General features: G+C 39.0%; 1 protein-coding gene and 1 long non-coding RNA gene across 3 annotated transcripts in view; one reads left to right on the top strand and one right to left on the bottom strand.

Moving 5' to 3' along the window:
* LOC127537431 (uncharacterized) overlaps positions 1-27,073 on the top strand; it is a 292,103-nt gene that overhangs the window by 50,543 nt on the left and 214,487 nt on the right. The gene's annotated exons all lie outside the window — the stretch shown is intronic.
* LOC110965431 (bone morphogenetic protein receptor type-1A-like) overlaps positions 1-27,073 on the bottom strand; it is a 119,170-nt gene that overhangs the window by 30,364 nt on the left and 61,733 nt on the right. For both annotated transcript variants that reach the window (XM_051959641.1, XM_051959642.1), the window contains exon 3: positions 16,438-16,738. In XM_051959641.1, the coding sequence (XP_051815601.1) occupies positions 16,438-16,504 (67 nt within the window). In that variant the 5' untranslated portion in view covers positions 16,505-16,738. The remainder of the gene's footprint in view (positions 1-16,437; positions 16,739-27,073) is intronic.

Raw genomic sequence — 27,073 nt, 5'->3', positions numbered from 1 at the left:
TTATCTTTGTGTTTTTTGATAAATGATGCTGTAATCCTAGAGTCCGGGAAACAATGAAAGCTATTTTTACACAGACTTTTAACCAATCAATTTGGAAACAAAAAGGCTATAGCCCTAGAAATCAAATAAATTCACATTATGATTTCAACGGCAAGTCTGTTGTTTCAGTTCCTGCCATGTAAAGGTAGTAAGGTTGCAGCCGGTCATTCATCCTATCTGCTGTCAGACTGTACAACAACAGCATCACTGGCTGATGCTAACATAAACACAGAAGCACAATTCCTTCCACTACTGTCATTTTCTGCACTTTTACATTTTATTCCACAAGTCACTTTTTTCCTGATGTCATTTATTTATAGTGTAATAATATTCTATTTATTCATTTTCATCCTTCATGCTTGTATATATTGTATATATTCTGTTATTATAATTACTATATTTACTGTATATTGCTGCTGTAACACGGGAAATTTCTCCTGACATGGGGAGTAATAAAGGATTATCTTATCTCAAAACAACTCAATTCTCATTACTCCGCCAAGGAAATGGCGGAGTTATGTGACAGTTGGTGTACGTGAATCTGTCTGTGTGAAACATTACAGAAATACAGATCAAGGATTTGGATGAAATTTTCAGGGAAGGTCAGAAATGACACAAGGACCAAGTGATTAAATTTTGGCATTGATGTGCCTTATATTGTGGATTCACGGCTTTGTTAAAGATTTCCCATTGGTAGATATAGCAGCCCGCACGGCGTCACTGTAACCATGACGTGAACACTGTCTGCTACCCACTGAGGATCATATGATTGCAATCCTACGACAAACATACTGTGATTTATCAGTTGGAAGTCATACAAGGAACAAATGATGAAACTGTGGGGTGTTTCTGAGTCCCATCAATTCCTGCCGTAACATATTTTGGTCACGCGATGTAGCAAACCCCAGCCAGACACGTTAAGTTCAGTCATCAGCCTTATTGTGAACACAAATTCATCTTTCTGTCCTTCCCTCATTTCTTCACCGTAGGAGCTTTTCCCCACTAGGTGCTTATAAGTTTAGACACATCCTTATCTAGACAGCAATTTTCAGAATTTTCAGACTTTTTGGGAGAAAATACACCTTTACAATCAAAGCATGGAGGGAACGGTTATTTTAACACTAGCAAAACAAAGGCTTGCTAAAAGTGATGAACTGATCAGCAGACCTCTATAAGAGTGATTTACACGCAATTTGGTATAAATACATAATAGGGCTGCACGATATTGGAAATATGTGCAATATGCGATATGGTGTCAAGAACTGCGATATCGATATATATTGCAATATTGGATATTAGTGCCGTCGTCCGTTGCGATAGCCACTTGTTTCTCTTCTTGCAACCCCCAGTTTGTCAACACATCCCACAGGGCAACCACTATACTATACAACTTTGCGATATGGATATTGCACTTACCATTATCACAATAACGATATTTTTTTCGATATATCGTGCAGCCCTAATACATAGCATGCACATGCATAACACATGCCTGTGCTCAGCGCAAGGTCATTTTTTATTAAAGATTTCATTCATCAGAAATGATACATCAACTGAGCAGCCTTGGCAGAGTACTGCGCTCTCTGAGTGCTTTTCTTGTTTCTTGTTTAGGAATAAATTTACGACTGAGTTAATCAAGTATGAGTCACTGTCTGCAAAAATGAAATGTACTAAATCACCAGCCAAGACAAACCAACAAAACTAACATCTAAAGACTTACAAGCCTTTTTCAAGCAAGAATAACTACAACAATGCCAGTAATTCTTTGCAACCAGCTTTAAAAACGGGAAGTTTTGTTGTATTCCTTCATTATCTATCTCTGTAAGGAACTATAACTGTGTCTGACATGTATTTTTTTCATAGATTGTTAATTAATTAAATGCAAAAATAAACTAGCAGATAAATGGTTATGGCCCAAAAAAAATAACGCAAATTTATATTACAGGGTTTCAGAAAGCGACTAAATGGTCGCATTTTGCGACCAAAATTTGAGCGAGTGCGAGTAAATTTTTCATCTACTCGCGCATGTGCGACCAGTAAATTTGCCGACTTTTTAAACTACTATAGAATATTTTTTGTAGCTTACAAACTTCTGCTCCGCACTTCAGCCCAGTAGACAGTCATGCAAGAATGAGCTGGTTTACCAACCGACATTAACTCCAAAAGAAGAAGACGAACATCAAAGAAGAAGAAGGCGTGCCAATGTGTGTGAGAGCGGGGACGAATGTCGGTGAAGCTCCTGATGTTTCACAAAGCCTTTATTTACGTTCAGCCTTAATTTGAACACAAATTCACTTTTCTGTCCTTCACTCCTTAATTGTCTCCATTCCAGCTGCTTCTAAGTTTAGACACATCCTTTGCTAGACAGCAACAACGTGGAACCGTTTTCTTTCATCTTTATGTGAATTTTTGGACTTTTCGGTCTTCATCATGCCAAGAAACCTCATTTTAGAGAACCACTTCCTGTGTGCTGAATTGGCCACAAAATAAAAGCCCGTAGCATTAAGAATACATCTTCAAAATAAAAGCCTGGAGGGAACGGTTATTTTAACACTAGCGAAACAAAGGCTTTCCAAAATTGATGAACTGATCAACAGACCTTTATAAGAGTAATTTACACGTGATTCGGTATAAATGCATAACTTAAGTACATAATGTGCACATAATACATGCCTGTGCTCAGCACAAGGTCATTTTTATTTAAGATTTCATCCATCGGAAATGATCCGTCAACTGAGCAGCCTTGACAGAGTACTGTGCTCTCTTAGTGCTTTTCTTGTGTTGTGTCAACTGTTGCACAATAAAATGCGAATTGAAAACATAGTTTGTGCAAGTATTTATCAGTAATACAGTGAAAATGAGAGAAATGTGAATATTTACTTTGCAAGTCGATTTTGGTGTGCGCCCCTAAATTTTTTGGTTGCGCTCCTAAAATTTTAAGTTAGGGGCCACTGTGCTCCTAGGAAAAAAAAAAGTTAGTCTGGAGGCCTGTATTACAAAACAATTTCAACACGATCAAAGAAATAAAGTAGATATAAGTCAGTTTGACTAGCTGCTGGTTAAAGGAAGCACTTAAACTTAAGAATCTTCAATTATTTAACAGTATAAAAACTAGTATGAATACTACAGTATGAATACTAGTGAGCATAAATCAACAGAAACGACATCTAAACATATATAATTAACTATTCTAATGATCACTTTAACTCTTTTTAAGCAAGAATAACAGAAAAATGGCAATATTTGTCCGCAAAATGCTCCAAAAATTAGGAAATTTGTTGTTTTTCTTCATCATCTGTTACAGTAAAAGTAGTACGATAGCCCTAGATATGAAATATAATAATCAAATATGATATTTGTATTATAACTGCAACATGACAAAGGGAATAAAGTACATATATGTGTCGAACAAGTCTAAGTCTGCCATGTAACGGTGAAGGGTTTGGTTGACATGTGAAAGTGTCACATTCAAGCTATTTTTGAAAAGACTTTTACTCAATACATTGGAAAAATAAACTGGTAGACAGAAGGTTATAGCCCTAGAAATGAAACATATTGATTTATATTACAACACAACCAAAAAATAGATATAAACCTATAAAAAGTAAAACTTTGGCTCTTGAACCAACCAGATCTGCACATATGCACAGCATTCAAACAATAATAAAGACAAATCAACAGAAAAAACATGTAAAGACTTACAACCTGCCATGTTAATAGTTGCTTTAGCCTTTCTGAAGCAAGAATAATATAAAAATGCCAAGAATTCTCTGCAAACCGCTTCTAAAATGATAATATCTGTTGTTTTTTGGTCATTTGTACTGAAAATGGATTATAACTTCCTTTTTCACAAGTAGAAGCATCATGTTTGAGCTATTTTTTAAAGACTTAATCACTCCATCGGGAAGATCAATTGGCAGAAAATATGGGACAGTATCAAAGCATCAGAAAATAAAAATCAACAATACCAACATCTAAAGACTTACAATCAACTACCTCTGTTTCTGAATTGAACCGCTGCGCTAAACCTCCATCAAACATGCCAGGTTCACTTTCTTCACTGTCAGAGTCACTTTTCGTGCCGTGCGGCGCCTCGGAAATGATGCTGGCTTTTGCGAAAGCTCGAACAACAGTGCCAGCAGACACGTTAGCCCAAGCATCTACAATCCATTGGCAAACTGTGGCGTAACTCGCCCGGCGCTGCCTTCCACTCTTAGTGAAACTGTGGTCTCCATCGGTCATCCATCGCTCCCACTCCGCTCGCAACCTTACTTTGAACGGCCGGTTCACACCGATGTCCAGCGGTTGGAGTTCCTTTGTCAGGCCTCCCGGAATGACAGCAAGCTGAGAGTTCATTTGCTTCACTTGTTTTTTCACATCGGCTGTGAGATGGGCACGCATAGAGTCACAGATCAACAGCGATGGTGATGCGTGGAAAAAACCACCTGGTTTATGTCCGTCGTACAACAACAACACACAGGACGCACTGCACCATAGGGCGCGCCGCACAATTTGAAGAAAATCTAAGACTTTTATGTGCGCCTTATAGTCGTGAAAATACGGTATTTGAATCATAGCTTCAGTCTTTTTCAAGCAAGAATCGTCTAAAAAAAACAAAAAAAAAAACAAGAATTCTTCTTGAAAAATGAGATTTGCTGTTTTTCTTGGTCATCTGTTACTGTGAAAGCCATTTTTACATGAACATTTTAGCAATTCATTGGAAAAATAAAGAGATGAAACCAACTACTTAGTAAGAAAAACATTAAATCGACAAAAACTTTTTGGAAACAGCGTCTCAAATAAAGAGATTTGCTGTTTTCTTGGTCTTTTGTTACTGTAAGCTGATAATTTTTGCACCTTGTAACTATTTTTTTGTCATTTGAAAGCATCACAGCGGACTATGGAAAACTGTGGAGTTTTACATCAAGTCATTAACTGTAATCAGGAATCAAACACAAAGATATTATGATTTCAATAGAAACAGAAGTAGAAATACATGTAAGAAAACTTGTCTCTGCCCCTCATTGCTAAGAAACAGCAGAGGTGGTGAACTGGAGTCGAACCGTATCTCAAAGTCACCGTTATCTTTTCGTCTGTGTTGGAAATTTCCCAAACAAAGTGCGAGGTGATAAACTCCACCCGTCTGGTGCTCTGTGCTTGGCTAAGCAAACAAACAAGCTACTAACAGTGGCCACACTGACGTCAACAACACAAACCTTCTTAGACTCAGACAGATAATTAACTCACCTACTGCAGAATGCTGAGCAAAAGAGTGAATGAATGGAAAAACTTTATAAAGCTAAAATGAATGTAACAATTGATTAATCATTCAAAAAATAACACTGAACGGCTTGATTCCAGCCTCTACAATGTGACTATTTGAGGTTTTTCTCTTCATTATGTTACTGTAACCTGAATAAAAGCTGGTTTTGGTCTTTTCATCAATTAAAGATATTCTGTAGAGAACCTCAAAACTGACAGGGTTTAAAGGTGTGACCTTTTTTTCCCCCCTCTAATGGATAAAATAAATTATCAGAGCGAGAAACTGTAAAAACTAGAAATTTTCAGATGATTCTTTGGTTACTCAGCTGTCAGGTACTGTTAAGTTAAAATATGATCCTAGTCTAATCTTAAAATCATAACATTTCATTATAATCACTTAAAAAATAATCACTTTCAAATAAATGAAATGTGGTAGAAAAAATGTGTGTGAATGAGCTTATTCAACCTCACTTTACTCATCTTTTTTTCAAAGTTTATTTTATCATTTCACCTTTAACTTGTGTGTTTTTATTGGTTTTGTACATTTTATCTGGCCATATCAGTTCTGTTTTTCAATGTTGTCCTTTCAATATTGGTTCTATTTGACTGATTATTGCTGAAAGAGTAAATACATAAAAAAAGAAAAGAGGGTACACGACTATCATTTTAATCATATCCTGGATACTTCCATGGGGCATGAAAAACCAATTTACTTCTATCTGTGTAGACATGATCCTAACAGTATCCAGGTGTCTAATCTGATTTCTCTGGTATCTCTGGAGCTACAAACAAGGTTTACATGCTGCAGTATCCACACTACTCAAAAAAACATTTTAGGATGTTTTTAAATGCACCAAAGGTTAACTGAATATTCTCAAAACCAGAGTACAACCAGGACAAGAAAGGCTAAAATAAGAGAAGCCCCTTTTAGAACAACAATTTGCACTGACATAATTTAGCTTACATTTTTCTCACATTTTTACATGAATTCATGGAAAAACGGCATTTAGCATTGGTTTTCCCACAAACTGCCCCTTGAGAAGAACTAAAGGAGGAAAATTCCACATTAAACTGTCTTAATAAATGTCTCCATGTGCAGCTCAGTTTCCCAGTTGGCAAATAATCATTCGCCTTCCTCCAAACACCAGGAGAAATGAGGGACGACAGATCAGCTGTCAACCACAGTGACAACCCCAGAGATCGATCAGTGTCGCCTCACCGTCCTTGAAACCAGGAGGAAAAAGAGGACGAAGACATTACACTTTTTCCTGCTCTACATTTATCTTAATCTATCAAAGTTTGTGTGTGCAGCAGTAGAGGATATTTAAATTCAACATTTTAGCCTACTGTCAGATTAAAAAAAAGGCAAGATTTATAATAAGCCATTAAAATGATTATTTTTTCAGTCTGAAATTGTAATAAAAGGAATTGCTTGATTTTTAACTTCCTCACAGTCTGTAGTGTGTCATAATTCTAAAAACTAAACCAAAACTAAGCCTAAAATCAAGAATCACCATATCGTATCAAAATCACTTTATTCTTCATGCTTCGTTTGAAAATTTGCCAAAACTCAAAACAGATTCTGAAAAAAAACAAAAATTCTGCGCTCCTCGGTGCAACTATGAGGCCTTTAGTGACTCAGCTGCAAGTATCTCTCACGCAACTAAAATCATAAGACTTTTCGGTCGAACTGCTGGCTGTGTAAACAGAATAAATTTAAAATGTAAATAATAAATTATCTGTGGTCTGCAGAGCCCTCATTTATCCAGCATTGTTAACACCTGTGGGTGCTAGGAAAAAAGTTGTACATAATGATTGTAGGATTTATTTTTTTTAATTTGTAATAAAAATGAACAAATTTAGCTTATATTTTTTAGGATTTATGGCATTATAACTGTATCATACTGGATAGAAGACATTTCTGAGTTCTCTCTAGTTATTGTTGTTCTGTTTCCAAAGAGATGCAGAACTTTGTATCGCAGAGGAAAATGAGGCCACAGTCAGAAAAAATGTTACATGAGCAGATTCAAACTGCGTGGTGCTCAGAGTGTTAATGGTTTTTAGGACACCATGATGAAACAGTGAATAATGAACCTCAGCGCTAACTCTGCTCTATCAGAGACAGCTTCCAGTGGCGTTTGTAGACCGACGGACATCAGAGCTGCTTTTCTCTCGTTACGAACAGTCATCACTTCTGCAGGTTGACAGGAAGAAACATCCTGAACTCGATCTGTCATCGAATTCACCTCCTGATTCAACGTCCTGCACGAGTTACTTCAACAACTCAGACACTTTGAGAAGGGCATTTGAGCTGCAGTTGATGTATGTTTTAGAATGAATCTTGTCTGGCTTTCTGCATTAGTGATGACAGTCTACTCTTCTGGATTGTTTCCTTAAACTCAAGTTTGTCTCTTTAAGCTGGAATCCTAATTTTTTAAAAGTGAGAACATTAGGTTTACTGCTCCTTTTCTGCTGCAACCACCATTTTCTTCAGACAGGATTACAGATTAAAGCTCGTGTCCGGAGTTTCCGTTTGTTTTCAATTTATGTATCATTTTTTAACAAAGCTTAAATGTGTTAGTCTAGTTCGATACTATAATATAAAGTTAGTATAACGCGATATGAAAATTTATTCCAGAGCTCCGCCTTCCTCTCATAGACCCCCATGTTATTCCAAAAAGCGCCGGTCGCTGCCGACCAATCAAGTTCGAGCTTCCGCTTTGTCATGCTGTCAATCAACAGCAAGCAAGCAAGCCCATGCAGAGGTGGGCGAGCTACGCACTACGCAACCGCGCGCACATTTGTTTTGCTTGTGGAGGAGAGAGCATCAGGGATCAGCAACTTCCAGAAAAGTTACCAATCCCACGGCTTGTCAGGCCAAGAGACTGCAGGACTTTTTTCGGCTCGGGGTGCTCGCGTCGCTCCCCGACCACGGCCTCCATAGCCCGCCTGACGGCTTCGTTTAGATGCCCGACCTCTGGAGGAAGATGTTGGGGCGTCTGGGACATACTCTTCGTCAGAGGAGTCATGCAATTCTGAACTCTAGATAGAAATAAATAAACAATGTAACACATATACACGCGTAAATGCACTAAGTTTGATAAACAACGTCATCCAGAGGGATACACGAGTGTAATCACATATTGAAACTTCACTTGTTTGTCCTAGCAGATTCATGTTATTTTGGTATTAGGACAAGTTAGACTCAATACAGCATTCTAACGTAATTCCTTTATTATTTACTAAATGTACTAAATGTAGAAGAGTGGAAAACAGCAAAACAGGCAAGATGCTGCAGCACTCCGGGCACCCCTCTCAGGTACTGCGCCCATGCACAAATAAAGGGGCGAAATCAGAGGGAGGGACCAACAGTGTTTTGGGAGACGCTGCGATTCAAACTCCGGACAGCAGCTTTAAGAAAATGAATAAACATCACAAAATCATTTTATGGTTAAAAGCAACTACTTAAGCTGTAAAAACTCAATTCAATTAAAATTAAGCAACAGTGCTTATTTTGGAGGAATCAAATAATCTAAGAACATCAAATTCAAACCAGTGGCATCAATATTAGTCATTAACTCCATTTGGATAAATTTAATTCAGTTGCATGTTACTAAGTGCGGCAAATTATTTAATTTGGTCCTAAAATGTTCCGTTTTTCAGGGCAGTTGCAAAACAAATACCTAATAACTGCTGCACTGCACACTGTTGTAAATCAAATTTAAGCCACTGTCACTGGTTTGTATTCAAGTTGAGGTGATTTCTTTACAGCTATTTTTTTTCCTTTATGTATATAAATTTACGTATTTGCATTTTCATTGTTGTGCAGCACTAACTGCATCACCTGTGCACCTTGACAAACATGCCAAAGTGGTTACATTTAAAAAATATGTATTTGCTGTTTTTTAATGAATAAATTTGACTAAAATGAAATATTTTTTATCATGTATTTTCATTTTTATCACTCAGCCCCAATATTAACTGTAAGAGTGAATATTTGCTCTATTAGTCATGATTATCTGTCTTTAAGTTACAAGCTGTCACCTTCAGCAGTAAAATGTAAAAGAACAAGGTGCACACAGTCTTAAAGGAAAAAACTGCCACAAATATCTTACTGCTGCAATTAAAGCTCATTGCTCTGAAAACAGCTGATTTAACATTTTTATTAGCTCAGACTTTTTGTCCTATGGATTGTGCGAAAAGTGCAAGGAAAATATTTGGAAAGGTTCTCAATCGAAACTAAACTAGAGAGGAGGAGATACAATTCGGAAAATGTAGTTTCATTGCATTAAATTCATACGTCTCTTGTTTGCCTTTTACTTTTATAACCGGAAACTCTTCCAATAAAGCAGCACCTCCCTCTCCATCGACTTCCTGCTTACTTGCCCGAAACTGTTACCATGACGACGTCAGGCAGCTGAAAGCAGCTTCCTGGTGAGATAATGAACAGCCTTGTTAAAAACAAAAGCAGAAGCTGACTGAAGAGACGAACTGTTACCCAAATTATTCTTTTTTTCTTTACACTTCGAACTGTTGATTTTGAACTCTTAACATTTCAGCTTCTATTAATACATCAACAAATTAAAGGTTTTCGGATATAAAACCTCAGATATGCAGCAGCAAAAGGCTCAAGGTGCTTGTTCGTTTCGCAAAAGAAAGGAATGACCGTATAAAACTGTAAATTTTAATAAGCTGCTCAATTTGTGTAAATTTTGGTGTCATTTGCATTCAGTATGTCATTGTCTCTGCATGTCTTTGCTAACAATGCCAAGAAACTAGCCAATTCCTTTCTTTTCGACAGATGTAAATTGAATATTTTCTGTATTTATTGACATTTTATAATTTTTTTTATTTTGTAGACTAAAGAGTTAATTGAGAAACTGAGATAAGAAAAAGCAAATAAACAGATAGAACTTACAATATCACTGTTTTGAGTCTTTTTTTCGAGTAAGAAATACAGAGATTTGCAATTTCATTTGTCTTCTACAGATGTAAACTGAACTTTTTTGTATTTTGGATTCTTGGTCAGACAAATGGAAAAAAAAATGTAAAGACATTTTTCACTGTTTTCCTCATTTTGTTAGCCCCAACAGTAAATTGAGAAAATGAGACAAGAGTAAATAATGAACAGCTTGAACTATTTAAATACTTGCTTTGAGTCTTTTTTCCTCTGTATAAAAAAATTAAAATATTTGCAATTATTTGCTAAATTTAATGTTTTTGTATTTTTGTGTCTTGGTCTGACAATAAAGATATTTTTAGATATTTCCTATCATTTTAGAAACTCAACTGGTAAATAATTAAATGAGAAAAAGAAGATAAGATTTTATAATGATTGCTATTTACAGCCCTAAAATCAACTCCAATATGAATACATTGATTCTAAAGATTTCAATTGTGTATCTGTAAAAATTTGTTGACAATACTTTTAACGATCAATTAATAAATTGATTTATCAAAGGAAAATTATCTGTTTATATCCCTTTAAATTGAATGTATTTGGATATTGTTTTGTTGCTGGGATAAAATAAAACAAAAGGATGCTGGTAACTTTGAAAAATAAAAATCAGCATTGTGAAGTTGGTCGTCTTGCATTCAGAGACTCTCTGGCTTCACAGGCTGCAACAGAAAGAGTCCAGAGTGTAGAGGGGAAATAAACACTGTTTCAAAGGGCAAATATGTCTCCAGAGGGACTGAATGATATTTCCGGAGAACAATGGCTGTTTGGAGCGTTTCGCGCTGCTGACAGCTTGTAGAGGAAACGGTTAATGTGCACAGAGGAAGTGAGAGCGGCAACAATCAGCTCAACAGCTTCCTGAGAGAGGGAGTCTCTCTCTGTGCTGCTTCGGCTGCTGATGCTGGAAACCTCGTATTAGGTTAGGCCAAGTTACATAAATGTGGGCTGAAGCTAAGGAACAGACACCTCAGCAAAAACAGAATCGTCCTCCCCTCAAAAAATAACTGGAGCAACCTGGATGGTTCTGTTCTGTGTGCATCTGTAAAGGCTGCAGATCAGTTTACATTTCAGCTCTCAAAATCTGCAAAATCAGATATTGATCAGTGTCTCAAATAGGGCTAGACCAATATGCATTTATTGAGGCCAAGGCCAACTCCAATATTTGGCAGGAAAAAAAATCTGATAACCGATTAATTGCCCAATTAATTTCAAAACTATATAATGAATAAAATAACTTCTTTTTTTGTCCGTTATTGCTTACAACAACAAAGATACGAATTACAGGCAGAACACTTTACTGTTTTACAATACTTTGTCCTTTAGTATTTATTTACTTTTACAACAGAGATGAATTTTCAAGTACAAAAACATGTAACAAAGCATTAAATATCTGGGAAAAAATATAACCTTAAAAAAAGAGTCAATCTATGAATGAGTTATGAAATACAGCTTGTCTTGTACTTCTTGTTGCTACCAAGTAGAGGTAGGTTATACATATATACATGCTGTATATAAGCAACATAATGAGTGAAGTTACTGGCAAAAAGTTATTTATGCAGCCCTCTGATGCCTTTTAACGTTAAATCCCATATTCTCTACATCATCATTTTCTTTGCCATGAAGTCATGACTCATATGAACCAAAACAAAAAGAAAAGCCTTTCTCAGATGTCAAAACATGTCATCTTTGACAGAGTTGCATTTTAAATATATAGTGGTCACAAATAGTCTGATATTAATGTTACTCCATAACACAGACAGTGAGTTGCTGTTAAGAGTCTGTCATGTTATAGTATTTTCTGACACAGTAAAACTAAGAGTGACATCACATCATGACGGTTGCTGAAGACGGTAACGTTAATCATTTTAACTTTTCGGGCCTGCACTGAATAAACCCCCTCCCTTTTGCGTTCACATCGCTCCTCCGTAACTGCGCCACAACACACAGCTGATGGAGTGATAAACGGTCTTTCTGAACTCTCAAATACTTTGTACACTTAAGTTATTTCTGCAGTTACTTACTGTCTTCTAAGCTGTTAGCTAATGCTAGGCTGGCATAACTACATCGCTGTTATTGCAAACAGACAGCGGTGAGGACTAAGGATTGAATGGAGTCACAGTTAAATGCATTGGACAAACAGCACAAGGACATCATTCTGTGTGACTCCGACACTTAACAGCATTTACTGTTTTATAAGAAATAAGAATATATCGCGGTTTAATCGGCAAAACTCTGGCTGTTGATGATTAATTTGAAAAGGGCTATAATTGACCGATTTAATCTGCCAGCTGATAAATCGGTTGGGCGTTAGTCTCAAACGCTTGAAATGACAACATGAAGACTGATGAACTCAACATTTTTTGGACAGATTTGTCATTAAAAAGACACAAAGAAGTTAATTGCTCAAGTACTCAGAGTCACCTGACAGCTAGATTTACCTGATACTTGATCACATCAACATCATCTTTTGGCAAAAGCTGATTCCATTCACACTGCTTTAATTTTGTACATATTAATATGAACCATTTGATTCACTCATTAAACCTAGTCACAAACATTTCAGTGGGAAAGTCTTGACTTGAACAAGTCAAAAAGGTAACTTGAATCCATTTCAAAGCGGCTTCTTACCCCAAAATCAGTGTGTAAGCAATTATTAAGCATAAAGTTCATGGTAGTTCTTTCCCTGATTGGGAAGAAAATGCAAACTATCACCTGCTGCTGAGAGACAATTGGTCAGGAAGGTGAGGAGTCAACCAAGAATCACCAAAAAGCAGGTCTGAATGAATGATAAGCTGCACAGTGTCCACAGTGTTTTACATCAACATGAGCTGAGAGGTTCCATGAAGAAGGAAGTTCTTCCTCTTGAAGTAGAATCTTAAAGCTTCACTCAGGTTTGCTGCTGACCACCTGGACAAAGAAAAGGCCTTCTGGAGGAAAGTTCTGTGGTCAGATGAACCAAAGGTGCACAGAAATATGTTTTGGATATAGTTCATGTTTCAACAAGGCAATGACCCCAAATACACATCAAAAATTGTAAAGAATTGCTAAATCAGAATAGAATAAAGGTTTGTATTGGCCTTAAACTGTGCATTTGTCTGTTTATTTTCTTTTGTAGTCCATTCACAGTAGTTGTTGGTCAATAATTAAACATTAATAAGGACTAAAGCACACTGCTTACTTAACTCTACCGAAGAGGTGAAGCCAAAGTCAACAGAAGGAGGTGAAGAAGCGAATAAAACCGTGGAAAATGGTTTGATAAGCCGACAGGGAGAGTCCCTCCCTTTCCTCTACAGATTAGAGTGAGTCAATCGCAGCAGTAACACTTGGCTGAGCACTGTCCGGCTCTTATCAGTCGCTTTGAGAGTGTTTAGAGGGCAGAAGGTGACCTTTCTCATGTTCAGAGCTGCAGCGTTAGTACTCAGATCAAATCCACAGCGTGCAGTCAATATCTGAAAATGCTTTTTACTTTCCTGCTGGCATCTGTACAACAGAGAAGTAAAGAACTATGAAAGAAATCAATGTCTTTGTCTAATATCTTGAATGTTTTCAGGGTTACTAAGTAATAAAGGAGGAGCCAGGAGATGAAACTATTTATGTGGTTTGCTTGGTTACAACAGATGAACGTGTGAACTTTGCTGCACATGTGAATTAAACCACAAATTAAAAACTGCTTGTGAATAATTGTTGAGTGTTAAATAATAGAAATCATGTGCTTTTGTATCAGCTACTTTGAATATTAAGCCAGAAATAGAAAAACTGACTGATGGCAGACATGATTGCAATGATTTTCCTTATCAAATGATCTGATAATTATGGTCTCAATTATTCAATTTACAGTTCATCTGTCTAAAACTCAAAAACGATCGCTAAAGAGTCAAAAATCTGAAGTTACTCAGTTTCAAACTGTAAAAAGCAATGGCACCTTAATAAGTTAATAAGTTGAGGAGGTTAAGGAATCTGTTTTCCAAATATTAATTGACAGCTCTACTTTCATGCACCAAGGATACTGTAATCGTATCTGACTATATATAGTTGCAGTACATGCCTTTGAGGATTATAATCTACTTCCTAATAGAGCTGCCTCTGCCGAGAAAACCACTAATACATTTCTTTTAACATTTAATGCTGTTTGGAATGAAGCTCAGTCAGAACCTGCAGATGTCCGTCTTTAATATCTCAACTGTGATTGCATGTCAGTTCTTAAGGAGCTCAGGTTCATTATTTCGTGCTGCTTTTCTTATAAATAATAAATCTACAAACTGCCGTCAGAAACTTCTCAAATGCACCGGCATCGATCTGTAAACGTCTATGACTGATCCTGGAAAAATACACTGGCTTTCTGCTCACTCCGGCAAAAGAGAGAGATTATTTTATCAGAAACAGAAAGAGTGAGACAGCACTATTGTTTCCACGTTTGTTTCTAAAATCTCTCCATTATCAGTCAATTGACAGGAATCATGACTCTAACAAAAGGTTGCAGGTCTGTGTGTGCAGGGAGGAGGCAGCTGATTACAAAAGAGGGACTTGGTGACGACTTATAAGTGCTGCTTATCACTCTGAATGCAAACTAAAGGGTTAATAAGTAAGTGAGCAACTGCATAACCTCAGAGGATAAATCAGAGGTGCGGTGAGAAGCGACTGGTGCTATGTCTAAACCAGTGTTTCTCAAACAGTGGGGCGCACCCTCCTGGGGGGGTCGCAGAGGCATGGCGGGGGGCGTGAGCGACTGTGATTAAAAGGTCCATCTACACGGAACTAACTAGCTGAACGATTGTTTTAACATCGGCCTGTTTATCGTGGCATACAACAATAGTGAAACTGCGCTGGTCCATATGTATGGGCCATTTGGACTCGGAAGTAGAGACTCCCAAGAATGGGATAACGTATCAATAGTGTGCAGTCGGACCACCAGCGTACTTGATCATGTCACATACTCGACTCATCTACTGATTATTTTTACCAGCGATGTCAAACATACGGCCCACAGACCAAAACCGGCCCGCCAGACCGTCCATTTCGGCCTGCGGGATGACTTTACAAAGGATAAAAATTACAACGACATTAACAGTAAATTGTAAATTTGTAAAACTTTGAATTTAAAGTAATTTCTAGACCTTGACAAGTTAATTTGATCATAAAGTAAAATACTAGATTGTTCAGTTCCAGATACCTGTGACTGAATGCTTTGTGTTTTTGTAGATAAACTGATCTGGCAGTTACAATGCATACAATTATCAGTAATACAGTGAAAATGAGAGGAAATGTGAATATTTACTTTGCAAGTCGACTTCGGTGTGCGCCCCTAAATTTTCTGCTTGTGCTCCTAAAATTTTAGGTTAGGGGCCACTGTGCTCCTAGGGAAAAAAGTTAGTCTGGAGCCCAGCACTTAAACATCTGATGCTGCTGCATCACTTCATGAACAACCACAAAAAGCTCAGAAAATAGTAAAATAATTAGTTTCTATATAATTTCCAACAGCCCAGTAGGGCTGGACCCGAATATCCTAATATCCGAATATTCCGTCATGACGGTGGTATCTGGTGGTATGTGCTCCTGCACAGGTCAATTCAAACTGTGCGGCTAAAGGTCATTGAAAGGTGTTGCAACATGAATCAAGCTGCTTGCGATTCAAATCAAACTTGAGATAAAAATATTTAAATTTTAAGCAGCAGTCTGGTGATAATTTATATTTATTATACTGCTAATTTTAGGTTATTATTGAAATCACCAGTGCTGTTGTCCTACGAGTTCTCTCTCTTTGTAAAATGCTCATGTGGCTGTTTGATGCTGTAGGTCTTCAATAAATAAAAAAAAGCACTGAATACAGATTTTTTTTTTCACCAATATTGGTGCTGAAATGTGGAAAAAGCCATCCTCCAATCACTTCAACCAACTCAAAGTATTGTTGCTTGTGCGTGTTGTTATTGTGACGATGCAGTACAACTTGGTGGGATTGCCACCAAAACCTTTACAGAAAAGTGAGCACTGAGCTCATTCAGACATGAAGCTGAAATGTTCAGATGCCATCAGACTAACAGGAAGGAAAGCAGATCTGAAAGGGGTACTGGATATTTTTCTGTCCCTTTATAAAAGAAAAATCTGCTTCTGCTGGTTTCAATGTCTGGGAAACACATTCTAACCACAGAACTGGGAGTCAAATGACTGAAAGAACATCTTACCGTCAGTTCTGAGGAACAGCAGGACAGCAGTGGCCATCACAGCCAAACAGAACGGTAGACCTGTCATCCTGACACCGAACCGCACCAGATCTGGGCCCAAACTGAGATGTGCTCTCCAAACAGAAGCTTCTGGTGAGCTAGTCAGTGTGTTGGACCGACTCTTTAATCCACAGCAGGAGTCTGGGAGTTGGGAAGATGGTGAGCTGGAGGGAGGAGGCAACGGGATGGGTGGAAGTTGCTGGAGGGTGATATCACAATATCAGGTCCTCTGGTGTCTCACTGGCTCTTTGGGTCCAAAACCCTGGTGAAGGAAAAGAAAAATTTCATGGTCTTTAAATGACTATTAATCACTGCATCAATAATTCAAACAGAGTTTCCAACAGCATCGGCAATTTTCAGAATCTAAACCGCAGAGCCAAAACATTAGTAAGGTTCAGTTACTTCAACTCTTACAACTTAACCTGAAACTGATACAGTAAATGAACATGGCTGAATTAATCAACTAAGAAAACTTAAAGATTATGAGTGAGTTAAATTTAAAAAAATAAAAAGTGAAGTCTTCATGACAAGTCTCGTCTTTGAGGTCACATTAACAAAAAAAAACAACTTATGATGCAGAAATCAACTGGTGATAGTGTCTGAGCCATATGTAGCTGCATGTGACAATAATACAAAACATACAGAACACGTTTAATATGAAATACTTGCTTATAAAAATTAAAACAGTTATTTTCACGTTTCAACTGATTGAGCAGGTATGACAAGGTGTACCACAAAAACAAAAATACTGTTGACAGCCTAGCCCATGTAGAGTTACAAAATGGTTCTTCAAATGTTACGCAGAAAAAAACATTTCAAATATTGGTACATAACGCAAATTTTGAGATACTGTTCAAACATACTCTCAGATTTCAATCGGCAAACAATAGGCTAAAAGTGCGTCGGCGGGCAATAGAAAAAAAATCTTTGAAAGTACTAAATACAAGGCTATTCAAAAAGAATAAACCGATGTCGTGCAATATTTTAATAAGGAAAGGCAATTCAAAATTCTCACAATCAACCTTTATTTGATGTTTGAGGCCATCGAATGACATCAAATAACAACAGCGATCAACTCAGTGGATCGTGATATGCTGATACACGTCACAGAGGAATTCTTTTATCGCATTGATGTTGCCCGTGCTGCAGGTGGCGGCCACACTGAACACTTGTACGACAGGAAATGAAAGTTAATTGTGAGTAGAATACTTGTGACTTGGTTGGAGTTTTCTATTGCGTTTCCTTATTAAAATACTGCGGAATTAAATCTGTTCATTCTCTTTCAATAACCCTGTACATCAAGCTAGAATTTCACAGACAGGATTCATCAATAGTTACATCAATACAATCATCAATAGTTTAAAATAATAAAGTTTCATGGTCCAGCAGAAGGCCCCTGATGATGTGAGATGAAACAACCCAATTAGTTAAATGCACCTCAAGGAGAGAAGATAATGGACAGGGATGTTGAACACAAAAACTCCAGTCAAGTACTGATGATGAGGATGATGAAGAGTGGATGAAGTGAGGCATGTCTGGCTCCAACAACTAGTTCGGTTTGGCTCGGCTCCGGCTCTCCCTCCATCTCCCTCGTCCCCTGGTGACCCCTGCCTGCCCAGCGCTGGCCTCCGACGGTCCGACTAACTATCCAAGTATTTGTCCGAGGATGTTCTGCAATTACAGGCGCTGGCCCCGCGCACCGCTAATAACGGCAGGTCGCAATTAGCGGGCGCCAAGAGGGATGGAGGGGTGGGAGGGCATGTGTGTGAGCGGGTGAATTAGTAGTGATGCCCGGCCGGTGTCTGTCACTTTTGATTTGCCCGGGGGGACAAAGAGGTCCGACCTGTGACCCACTTTTCTCACTCCGGCTGAGGAGGCAGAGAACAAAGACACACACACACTGTACAGGCCAAGTGTGTGTGGCTAACGCCACTGGTAGACGCTGCAAAAAGTTACCCCATAAAGAAACCCCACAAATTTGGCAGCAGGGGTGCCGAAAACAAGAGGCTATAAAATGTTAGACTACTGAAACATTCAAAAGCCGTAGAAAGAGTATAAAAAACAGCTGTAAAACAAAATGATTTTTTTTCAGCAGATTTAACTGAAGCAAAAAAGTGTACCTTTGCAGTCACATACTGCAAAAAAGAATCACTATTTGTAAAAATACAGATGTGGAAATTATGTACAGCTTTGGACTGTTTTGGGGTGTTTTTTTGTTGGTGTGATTTTACAAGATATCAGAATTTTTTGTAAACCCTCAATATACAGAATTTGTCTTCCAAACAGTGGCATATATCTCTAAAAGAGCCAACACTGTAAAAGAATGAATTACCATTTCTAAGAATACATTTTTGATGTGGGCTTGTGGCGGAGACGGCCCGACTATTCTGATCCGTTCATTTGGTCTCCCAGGTCCAAATTTTGCCTTCGTTTTGTCTTCAGTTAAACTGAAGAATTACCAAACAGCGGAGGTCTTCAGCATCTTGTTTTGTGTTCAGAGTCGGCAGCCACCCGGCCATTCAGGTGGTGGTAACAAACATGAATGGATGAGCCGAGATGAGCCGAACATGGCGGGATAAGCCGAAGTGTGCTGAAGGCGAAGGGAAGAGACGAGCTCCGAATATTTTCGTCTGGGGGGAGGAAGGGGTGATCACATAGACATATGTGTATATGTCATAGACATATGTGTATATGTTTATGTGATCACACGACGAGATGAGCCGATATGATCCGATGTGGGCCGAAGGCGGAGGGAAGACTGTAACGCCGCATATTCTTTCCACCCGGTAACGTCCAACCGGCGGCAAATATTTGGGTACCAAAATTAATATCCGGATACCGCCGTAGCGAACGAATATTCGGATGTTCGGGATATTCGGGTCTAGCACAACCACTTATACTAGCAAAATCCTGTGAAAAAACTAAACTTTTGTGCTCTGGTGAAAATGAGAAGCCATTCGTGACCCAGATGTGACCAACAGCCACATGACTAAAATTCAGCCAGTTATCATCTGAACTGTTTACACAGAGAGGAACAACTGGAAAAATGTTATGACAAGTTGATTCCAGGGTTTTTTTTTCCTTTTTGTAAAGTAAATAATCAAGCAAATTCAATTTTTTCTCTTTGTTGATATATGACATTATAATCGTGTCAAATTGCACAAGAAGACATTTGCAAGTTCTCTCTACATCTAGTTGTGGTGGTTGTGTTTCTATAGAGGTGCAGGACTTTATATTGCAGTGAAAAATGAGACCATGCTGAGAAAAAATGCCAAGCAAGAAATGTCGAGAACTTGCGTTTAGAGAATTATCGTGTACGGTGTTCTGAAATCACAGGTAAACCCTCACACATAAGGCATGAACATGAAAAAACAGGATTAGTGTGTGTGCAGGACAGTAAGAGGAGGAGGAGTGAGTGTCGTGGTACTGATTGTGAGAGAAGCCTTAAAAACAACAAATGCTCAAAAGGGCTGTGTGTTGATAACGGAGAGTGAAAGAATCTTCACCTCGCCGCCACAACAAGAACTGGAGTGTGTTTGCGGCTCTTCGCTCCGCTTGGAGATCAACGGCGACAACGCGGAGAGATAACACACAAAGACACATTCAGACAGAGAGAGGGAAGGCAAGATGAGGCAAGTCCAGCAAGGAGTCCCCATGACAGGAAGCATCCCCCTCAGCAGACACACACCCTTCCTAAATGGCCCAACGTATACACTTCACTTTGAAAACACACCAACATGGAAGCTGTGAAGTGTTTTATCATCACCAGTAGCTCAAATATGCAAAAAACGCAGAAAGTCACAGCTGAGAGCCGACAGGCTATTAAATTTGTCACCTCGCACAGAAATTAAACACTTGTGAGAAAAACGGTAAAATCCTCAAACACAGACTCTGAATCACTAAACCTTCAAGTGTCAGGTAACTTTCACTCCGCCTCCTCCTCGGCAGCAGAGTCTTGTTCAAACTAGTCGCAGATCCTTTGGTCTGCTTCTCGAACAACAAACTCCTTTTTATTTTCCTCCAGCAGAAGGTAACAAAGAGCTCTTTAAAAAAGCCACTTTTTTCCAACTTATGATCTTCCGACACCACAGTGTACATAGCAAACAGATTTTAACGGTATTATCTTTAACAATTTGCTGATGTTTTACAGATTTCCCCAGTTTTGCTAAATTGTAAATAATACATAAAACTATAAATATATTTTTTAAATTAACTGTAAAAAACAGTTCAAATTGTAAATAAATCTAGAAAAAAAGAGAAAAAAGTGTTTATTGTTTTTACAAATGGTACTAGTTCTATTTACAACATCTGACTGTAAAACTAAGCTATATATATATTTTTTACAGGGTGTCCATAAAGTCTCTTTACAGTTTTAAGAATTTATTACAAAGGCATTTGAATAGATGAGTGATTAGATTTTGGCAGTGGTGCAGCTTATAGTCTGGATCCACGGATTTGTTAAGGATTTTCCATTGCTAGATATAGCTGCTGGCACAGCGTTGCTGTAACCTTGACGTGAACACTGTCAGTTACCTGCTGATGATCACATGATTGCGATCCTACTACAAATTGACAGTGATTTATCAGTTGGAAATCATACAAGGAACAAAAGATTAAATTGTGGGGTGTTTCTGAGTCCCATCAATTCCCGCCGGCCGCTACATATTTAGGTCACACAATGTAACAAACCCCAGACAATGGTGAAGCTCCTGGTGTTTCACAAAGCCTTTATTTATCTTCAGCCGTCAGCCTTATTTTGAACACAAATTCACCTTTCTGTCCTTCACTCCTTTCTTCAGGAAACACCTTAAGAGCTTGTTCCCATTCCAGCTAGGTGCTTCTAAGTTTATACACACCCTTTGCTAGACAGCAACAGCGTGGAACCGTTTTCTTTCATCTTCACATGAATTTTCTGACTTTTTGGCAAGGTCTTCATCATGTCAAGAAACCGCTCTTATATAAACACTTCCTTTGCTACTGGACTGGTGACAAAATAATAGGCCGTAACATTAAAAATATGTCTTCAAAATAAAAGCATGGAAGGAACGGCTATTTTAACACGAGCAAAACAAAGGCTTGCCAAAAGGGATGAAATGCTCAGCAGAAATTGACACACAATTTAGTATCGCATAATACATAACATGCACATGCATAATACATGCCTTTGCTCAGCGCAAGGTCATTTTTTATTAAAGATTTCTCCATCCATCCATTCTCTATACACCGCTTTATCCTCACTAGGGTCACGAGGGGTGCTGGAGCCTATCTCAGCTGACTCGGGCGAAGGCAGGGGACACCCTGGACAGGTCGCCAGTCTGTTACAGGGCTACATATACAGACAAACAATCACACCCACATTCACACCTACAGTCGAGGTCAAAAGTTTACATACACTTGTAAAGAACATAATGTCATGGCTCTCTTGAGTTTCCAGTTATTTCTACAACTCTTGATTTTTCTCTGATAGAGTGATTGGAACAGATACTTCTTTGTCACAAAAAAGCATTCATGAAGTTTGGTTCTTTTATAACTTTGTTATGGGTTAACAGAAAAAGTGACCAAATCTGCTGGATCAAAAATATACATACAGCAATGCTAGTATTTAGTTACACGTCCCTTGGCCATTTTCACTTTAATGAGACGCTTTTGGTAGCCATCCACAAGCTTCTGGCAAGCTTCTGGTTGAATCTTTGACCACTCCTCTTGACAGAACGGGTGCAGTTCAGTTAAATTTGTTGGCTTTCTGACATGGACTTGTTTCTTCAGCATTGTCCACGTTTTCAATGGGGTTTAAGTCAGGACTTTGGTAAGGCCATTCTAAAACCTTAATTCTAGCCAGATTTAGCCATTCCATTACCACTTTTGATGTGTGTTTGAGGTCATTGTCCTGTTGGAACACCCAACTGTGGCCAAGACCCAACCTTCGGGCTGATCATTATAGGTTATCTTGAGGAATTTGAAGGTAGGGCAACGCGGGTCTATTCTGGCCCTGGGGCTATTCTGGCCCCTGCCGCATGAAATGGGCTACTGGGATTGTGTCACAAGGGATTTCCCCAGTAAAGTCCTGGCATCTTTTTCCCTGTGTATCCTGTAATATGATAACTTAAAGGAATCTAGTTCAGGCATGCATACTGGATAGCAGAACAGCTCAGGAAGAATATACATTGAAGACAGCGGATTTTGGACCTTGATTGCCAGTTTGGAGAAGGTAAGATAGTGGATGTAATAAACTATAATATGTTGTGTTCTGGTACATTTCTTGTATAGTCTGGGATAGTGCATGCTATGAGAAAGTGCAAAATTAGTGGCCTACATCAAAATTTCACCATGCAGGTTCATTTTCCATCCAAGTATGTGTGGGGCTATTATGGCCCGGGACCATGGGGCTATTCTGGCCCCGTACTGTATGTTGTTTTCTGCAGAAATATGCATGATTGAAAGTTTCTAACATGTAGAATACTACTCATAACTGTTGTTAAGAAGTATTCCTAGGATATATAAGGTCATGAAGCTACTGTAGTACTAATTAGCCAATTAAAAACCTGTGAATCTGTTTCAGATTAGGGCTGCAACTAACGACGCATCGACGAATCGTCTGAGCACGATACGTCATCAAAAGCGGAAGTGAGCGCGCAATGCAACAGAAATCACCGTCCGACCGGAGCGCGAATCATGGACAGACATCGGCGCTGCATCGTGCATATATTATGTATGCACGATACAGCGCGGACATCCGCGATCCATCGTAAACGCGGATGTCAGCGTTTACTATATACAGCTGTATCTAAACGCGGACATCGGCGACAACAGCATAGAAGAGACATCCTTCACTTGCAAAGAATGTGAACAGAGCACTAACCAGATGACAGACTTATCTGTGCATATACTGTTGTTTAATATTGTCAGTGTCGTGGTGTTTTGGGTGATTACATTAATAACCAAATGATTAGTTAAATGAATTAGATACATTATAATTCATAGACTCTGAACTCTAAACTTGTCTCTGAGCTCTAAACATGCTAAATCTGTTTCTTAGCACAATATTTTGTTATATTGCATGTTTTATTCAATGAAAAGTGGAGTTTAAACAAGTTAAGAGTTAGGAGCCAGAATAGCCCCTCCACAGCGGGGCCATTCTGGCCCCAACCCTTGCATTGATTATGAGCCTGTAGTTTATTTATTACATGTTTCCCATTTAAAAACTGTTTATGATATTATTAAATTGTGCTGTTGAGGTGCATTGTGTACCATTCTATCATGATTTTGTGCATATTAACTAGTACAAATATCATATGACAGAAAAAGGGGGCCAGAATAGCCCCACGTTGCCCTAATCCTCCTCCTTCATTATCCCATTTACTCTCTGTAAAGCACCAGTTCCATGGGCAGCAAAACAACTCCACAGCATAATACTACCACCACCGTGCTTGACAGTAGGCATGGTGTTCTTGAGGTCAAAGGCCTCACCTTTTCTCCTCCAAACATATTGCTCAGCATTGTGGCCTAACAGCTCGATTTTGTTTTGTTTGACCACAGAACTTTCCTCTAGAAGGTCTTATCTTTGTCCATGTGATCAGCAGTAAACTTCAGTTGAGCCTTAAGGTGTCGCTTTTGGAGCAAGGACTTCCTTCTTGCACGGCAGCCTCTCAGTCCATGGCAATGCAAAACACGCTTGATCATGGACACTGACACCTGTGTTTCAGCAGCTTCTAATTCTTGGCAGATCTGCTTTTTGGTGGTTCTCGGTTGACTCCTGACCAATTTTCTCTCAGCAGCAGGTGATAGCTTGCATTTTCTTCCTGATGGTGGCAGTGACAAAACAGTGCCATACACTTTATACTTACAACTGTTTGCACTGTTGCTCTTGGGACCTGCAGCTGCTTTTAAATGGCTCCAAGTGACTTAGGGCTGGGCAAAAAAATCGATTTAATCGATTTATCGAATTTGTTGCTAAAAAAGATTTTTATTTTGCAAACTCGAGTTTTTCCCCGCAGTTTTCCGGCATCTTTCGCTTTCCGTCCGCCCATTCCTCATGGGCTTCCTTAGCGCGGTGTGACACAGCCCCCTTCCCCATGGCAGCGGCAACATGTAACAGAGAACTCATTCAAAAGAAAGGCACAGTTAACTCAATCATTTGGAACTGGTTCGGTTTTGATGCTTCAGACGAACAACAGACAAAGCCTCGCTGCAAAGTATTTTTAAAACTTCAGTGTACCGCCAGCGGTATATTTACTAATTTGCATAGGAGTTTCAAGAATGTCCGAAGGCTCCAAACGCGATTATACAAACACTATACGTCGATGGAAAGCTTAGATTCTCACGAATCCGCCGGTATAAACCACTTTCAGATGTGATTACCACAGCGGGTAATATAAACACATTTGTCCGACAAACAACGAATCTCAATCCATCCGTTCTCTATACACGGCTTCAACGTACACAGCGCGACTCACATTTCCGGGTTCATTATTACACACAGATGAAAATATTCCACAAAAAACAGCCAGAATCCAACCTTTTACATCCAGACGACACAAGCCAGTCAACTATTTTGTCCAAAACATGTCCTGAAGTCGGTATATAATCCACGAATCGGTTGTTTTCAAGGAAATGCACCTCGTGATGTGCGTCCAATATTCCCTGTATTTCTCGTCATATTTTTTATTTACAAATAGAATATTAGCGATTTTTTGTACTGGAAATGGCTGGAATTGACTGCAGCTGTTGAAAGTGTTAGATGCAAGGTACGTTGTACTCAGTCGCAAGTATTTCGCCGATGTGGTGCTGCCTCACCTGTACAATACCACTCGGCAAAAGATCCGCAACGAGCTGGAGGAGGTGGCCGGACAATGCAGCCGTACATGAGTCTCACAGCGCAACAACAGCTGGACCATGCACAGCATCTGCCTCCAGACAGCATATTTCCCCGATTACCACACCGGTGAAATAATTGCCCACGGATTAAAAAATGCTCTCAGTTCCTGGGGAAATTGTTGAATTACAGAGCCTCATTAACTTGCATCATTAACTTGTTCATTAAATTGTTTACATGCGTTTTTTTATTCTGAGGACAATTACAGCAATAAAGTTACTTCTGACAGTATATCTGATGTCTGCAGTAATTTTTAAGTGCATTGAAAGAAAAAAACGAAAATCGAATCGAAAATCGAATTTTTCTTTAAAAAAAAATCTGAGATTTTTTTTTTTTAGACCAAATCGCCCAGCCCTAAAGTGACTTTCCTGACTTGTTCAAGTCAATGATTCACTTTTTCAGATCCGTGCTGAGCTCCTTTGACTTTCCCGTTGTAGCGTTTGTGGGCATTTGTATCCACTGAGCCCTATTTAAACAGCCTCAGAAGTAACCAGCTGTAGTCACTCATAATCACTCACAAGAAGTTAAGAGGCAATGCTATGAAGCTCATTTCATTGACAACTTTTTAAGTCACCAAAATTGCTAATTCATGTTGCTGTATGTATATTTTTGACCCAGCAGATTTGGTCACTTTTTCTGTTAACCCATAATAAAGTCACAAAAGAACCAAACTTCATGAATGCTTTTTGTGACAAAGAAGTACCGGTTCCAATCACTATCAGAGAAAAATCAAGAGCTGTAGAAATAACCGGAAACTCAAGAGGGCCATGACATTACGTTCTTTACAAGTGTATGTAAACTTTTGATCTCGACTGTATGGGCAATTTAGTATAATCAATTAACCTCAGCATATTTTTGGACTGTGGGAGGAAGCAGGAGTACCCGGAGAAAACCCACGCATGCACAGGGAGAACATGCAAACTCTATGCAGAAAGATCCCAGGCCCAGGGATCTTCTGGCTGCAAGGCGAAAGTGCCTAACCACTACTCCACTGTGCAGCCCTATTAAAGATTTCATCTGTCGGAAATGATAGGTCAACTGAGCAGCATTGGTGGAATTTAGGGCTGGGTTCCCCCGTCTGGGTGACGGACGGGGGAACCCAGTCACGTCAGATGCCGTAAGTAAACGGAGGACGGACTCGACCATTCGGCTCGGTTCTTGACATCCGGGTGGGGCAGTGGGCGATTCGCGCGAGGCCAGGGGAATATTAGGAACGGTTCCTATAGTAACGGCCGAAGGGAGGGCACGTCGGCAAGACGAATACTGTTCGTGCTCGTCCGACGGGGGGTGGGGGGGTATTCGGATCTCAAAATTAATATCCGGATACCACCGTCACGATCGAATATTCGAATATTCAGATATTCGGGTCCAGCCCTAGTGGAGTACTGCGCTCTCGGAGTGTTTTTCTAGTTAAAGTCTGTAATCACATTGAAACTGTGTTTCGGGTATCCTGTTGGTGAAAGAGGTACTGTTAAATAAAACCCTAAAAAATGGCTACTCCTCAAGGGAAGGCACAGCGTGTATCATTGTTTATTGAGACAAAATAGGATGTGCAGACTCACCAAAGCTACAGAACTAAGTATGGAAGAGATCCACCATCACGTCCTTCAAGTGGTGCATGGCACAACAAATTTATGAAGACAGAGACAGTGTTGGATAAAGGGAGAAGTGGACGACCAAGAACATCTGACAGACAATTTCAAAGTGATTACAAACTTAAATAAT

The sequence above is a fragment of the Acanthochromis polyacanthus genome, chromosome 15, assembly GCF_021347895.1.
Source record: "Acanthochromis polyacanthus isolate Apoly-LR-REF ecotype Palm Island chromosome 15, KAUST_Apoly_ChrSc, whole genome shotgun sequence".
Lineage (NCBI taxonomy): Eukaryota > Metazoa > Chordata > Actinopteri > Pomacentridae > Acanthochromis > Acanthochromis polyacanthus.
This window is presented reverse-complemented; position numbering and strand designations above follow the sequence as displayed.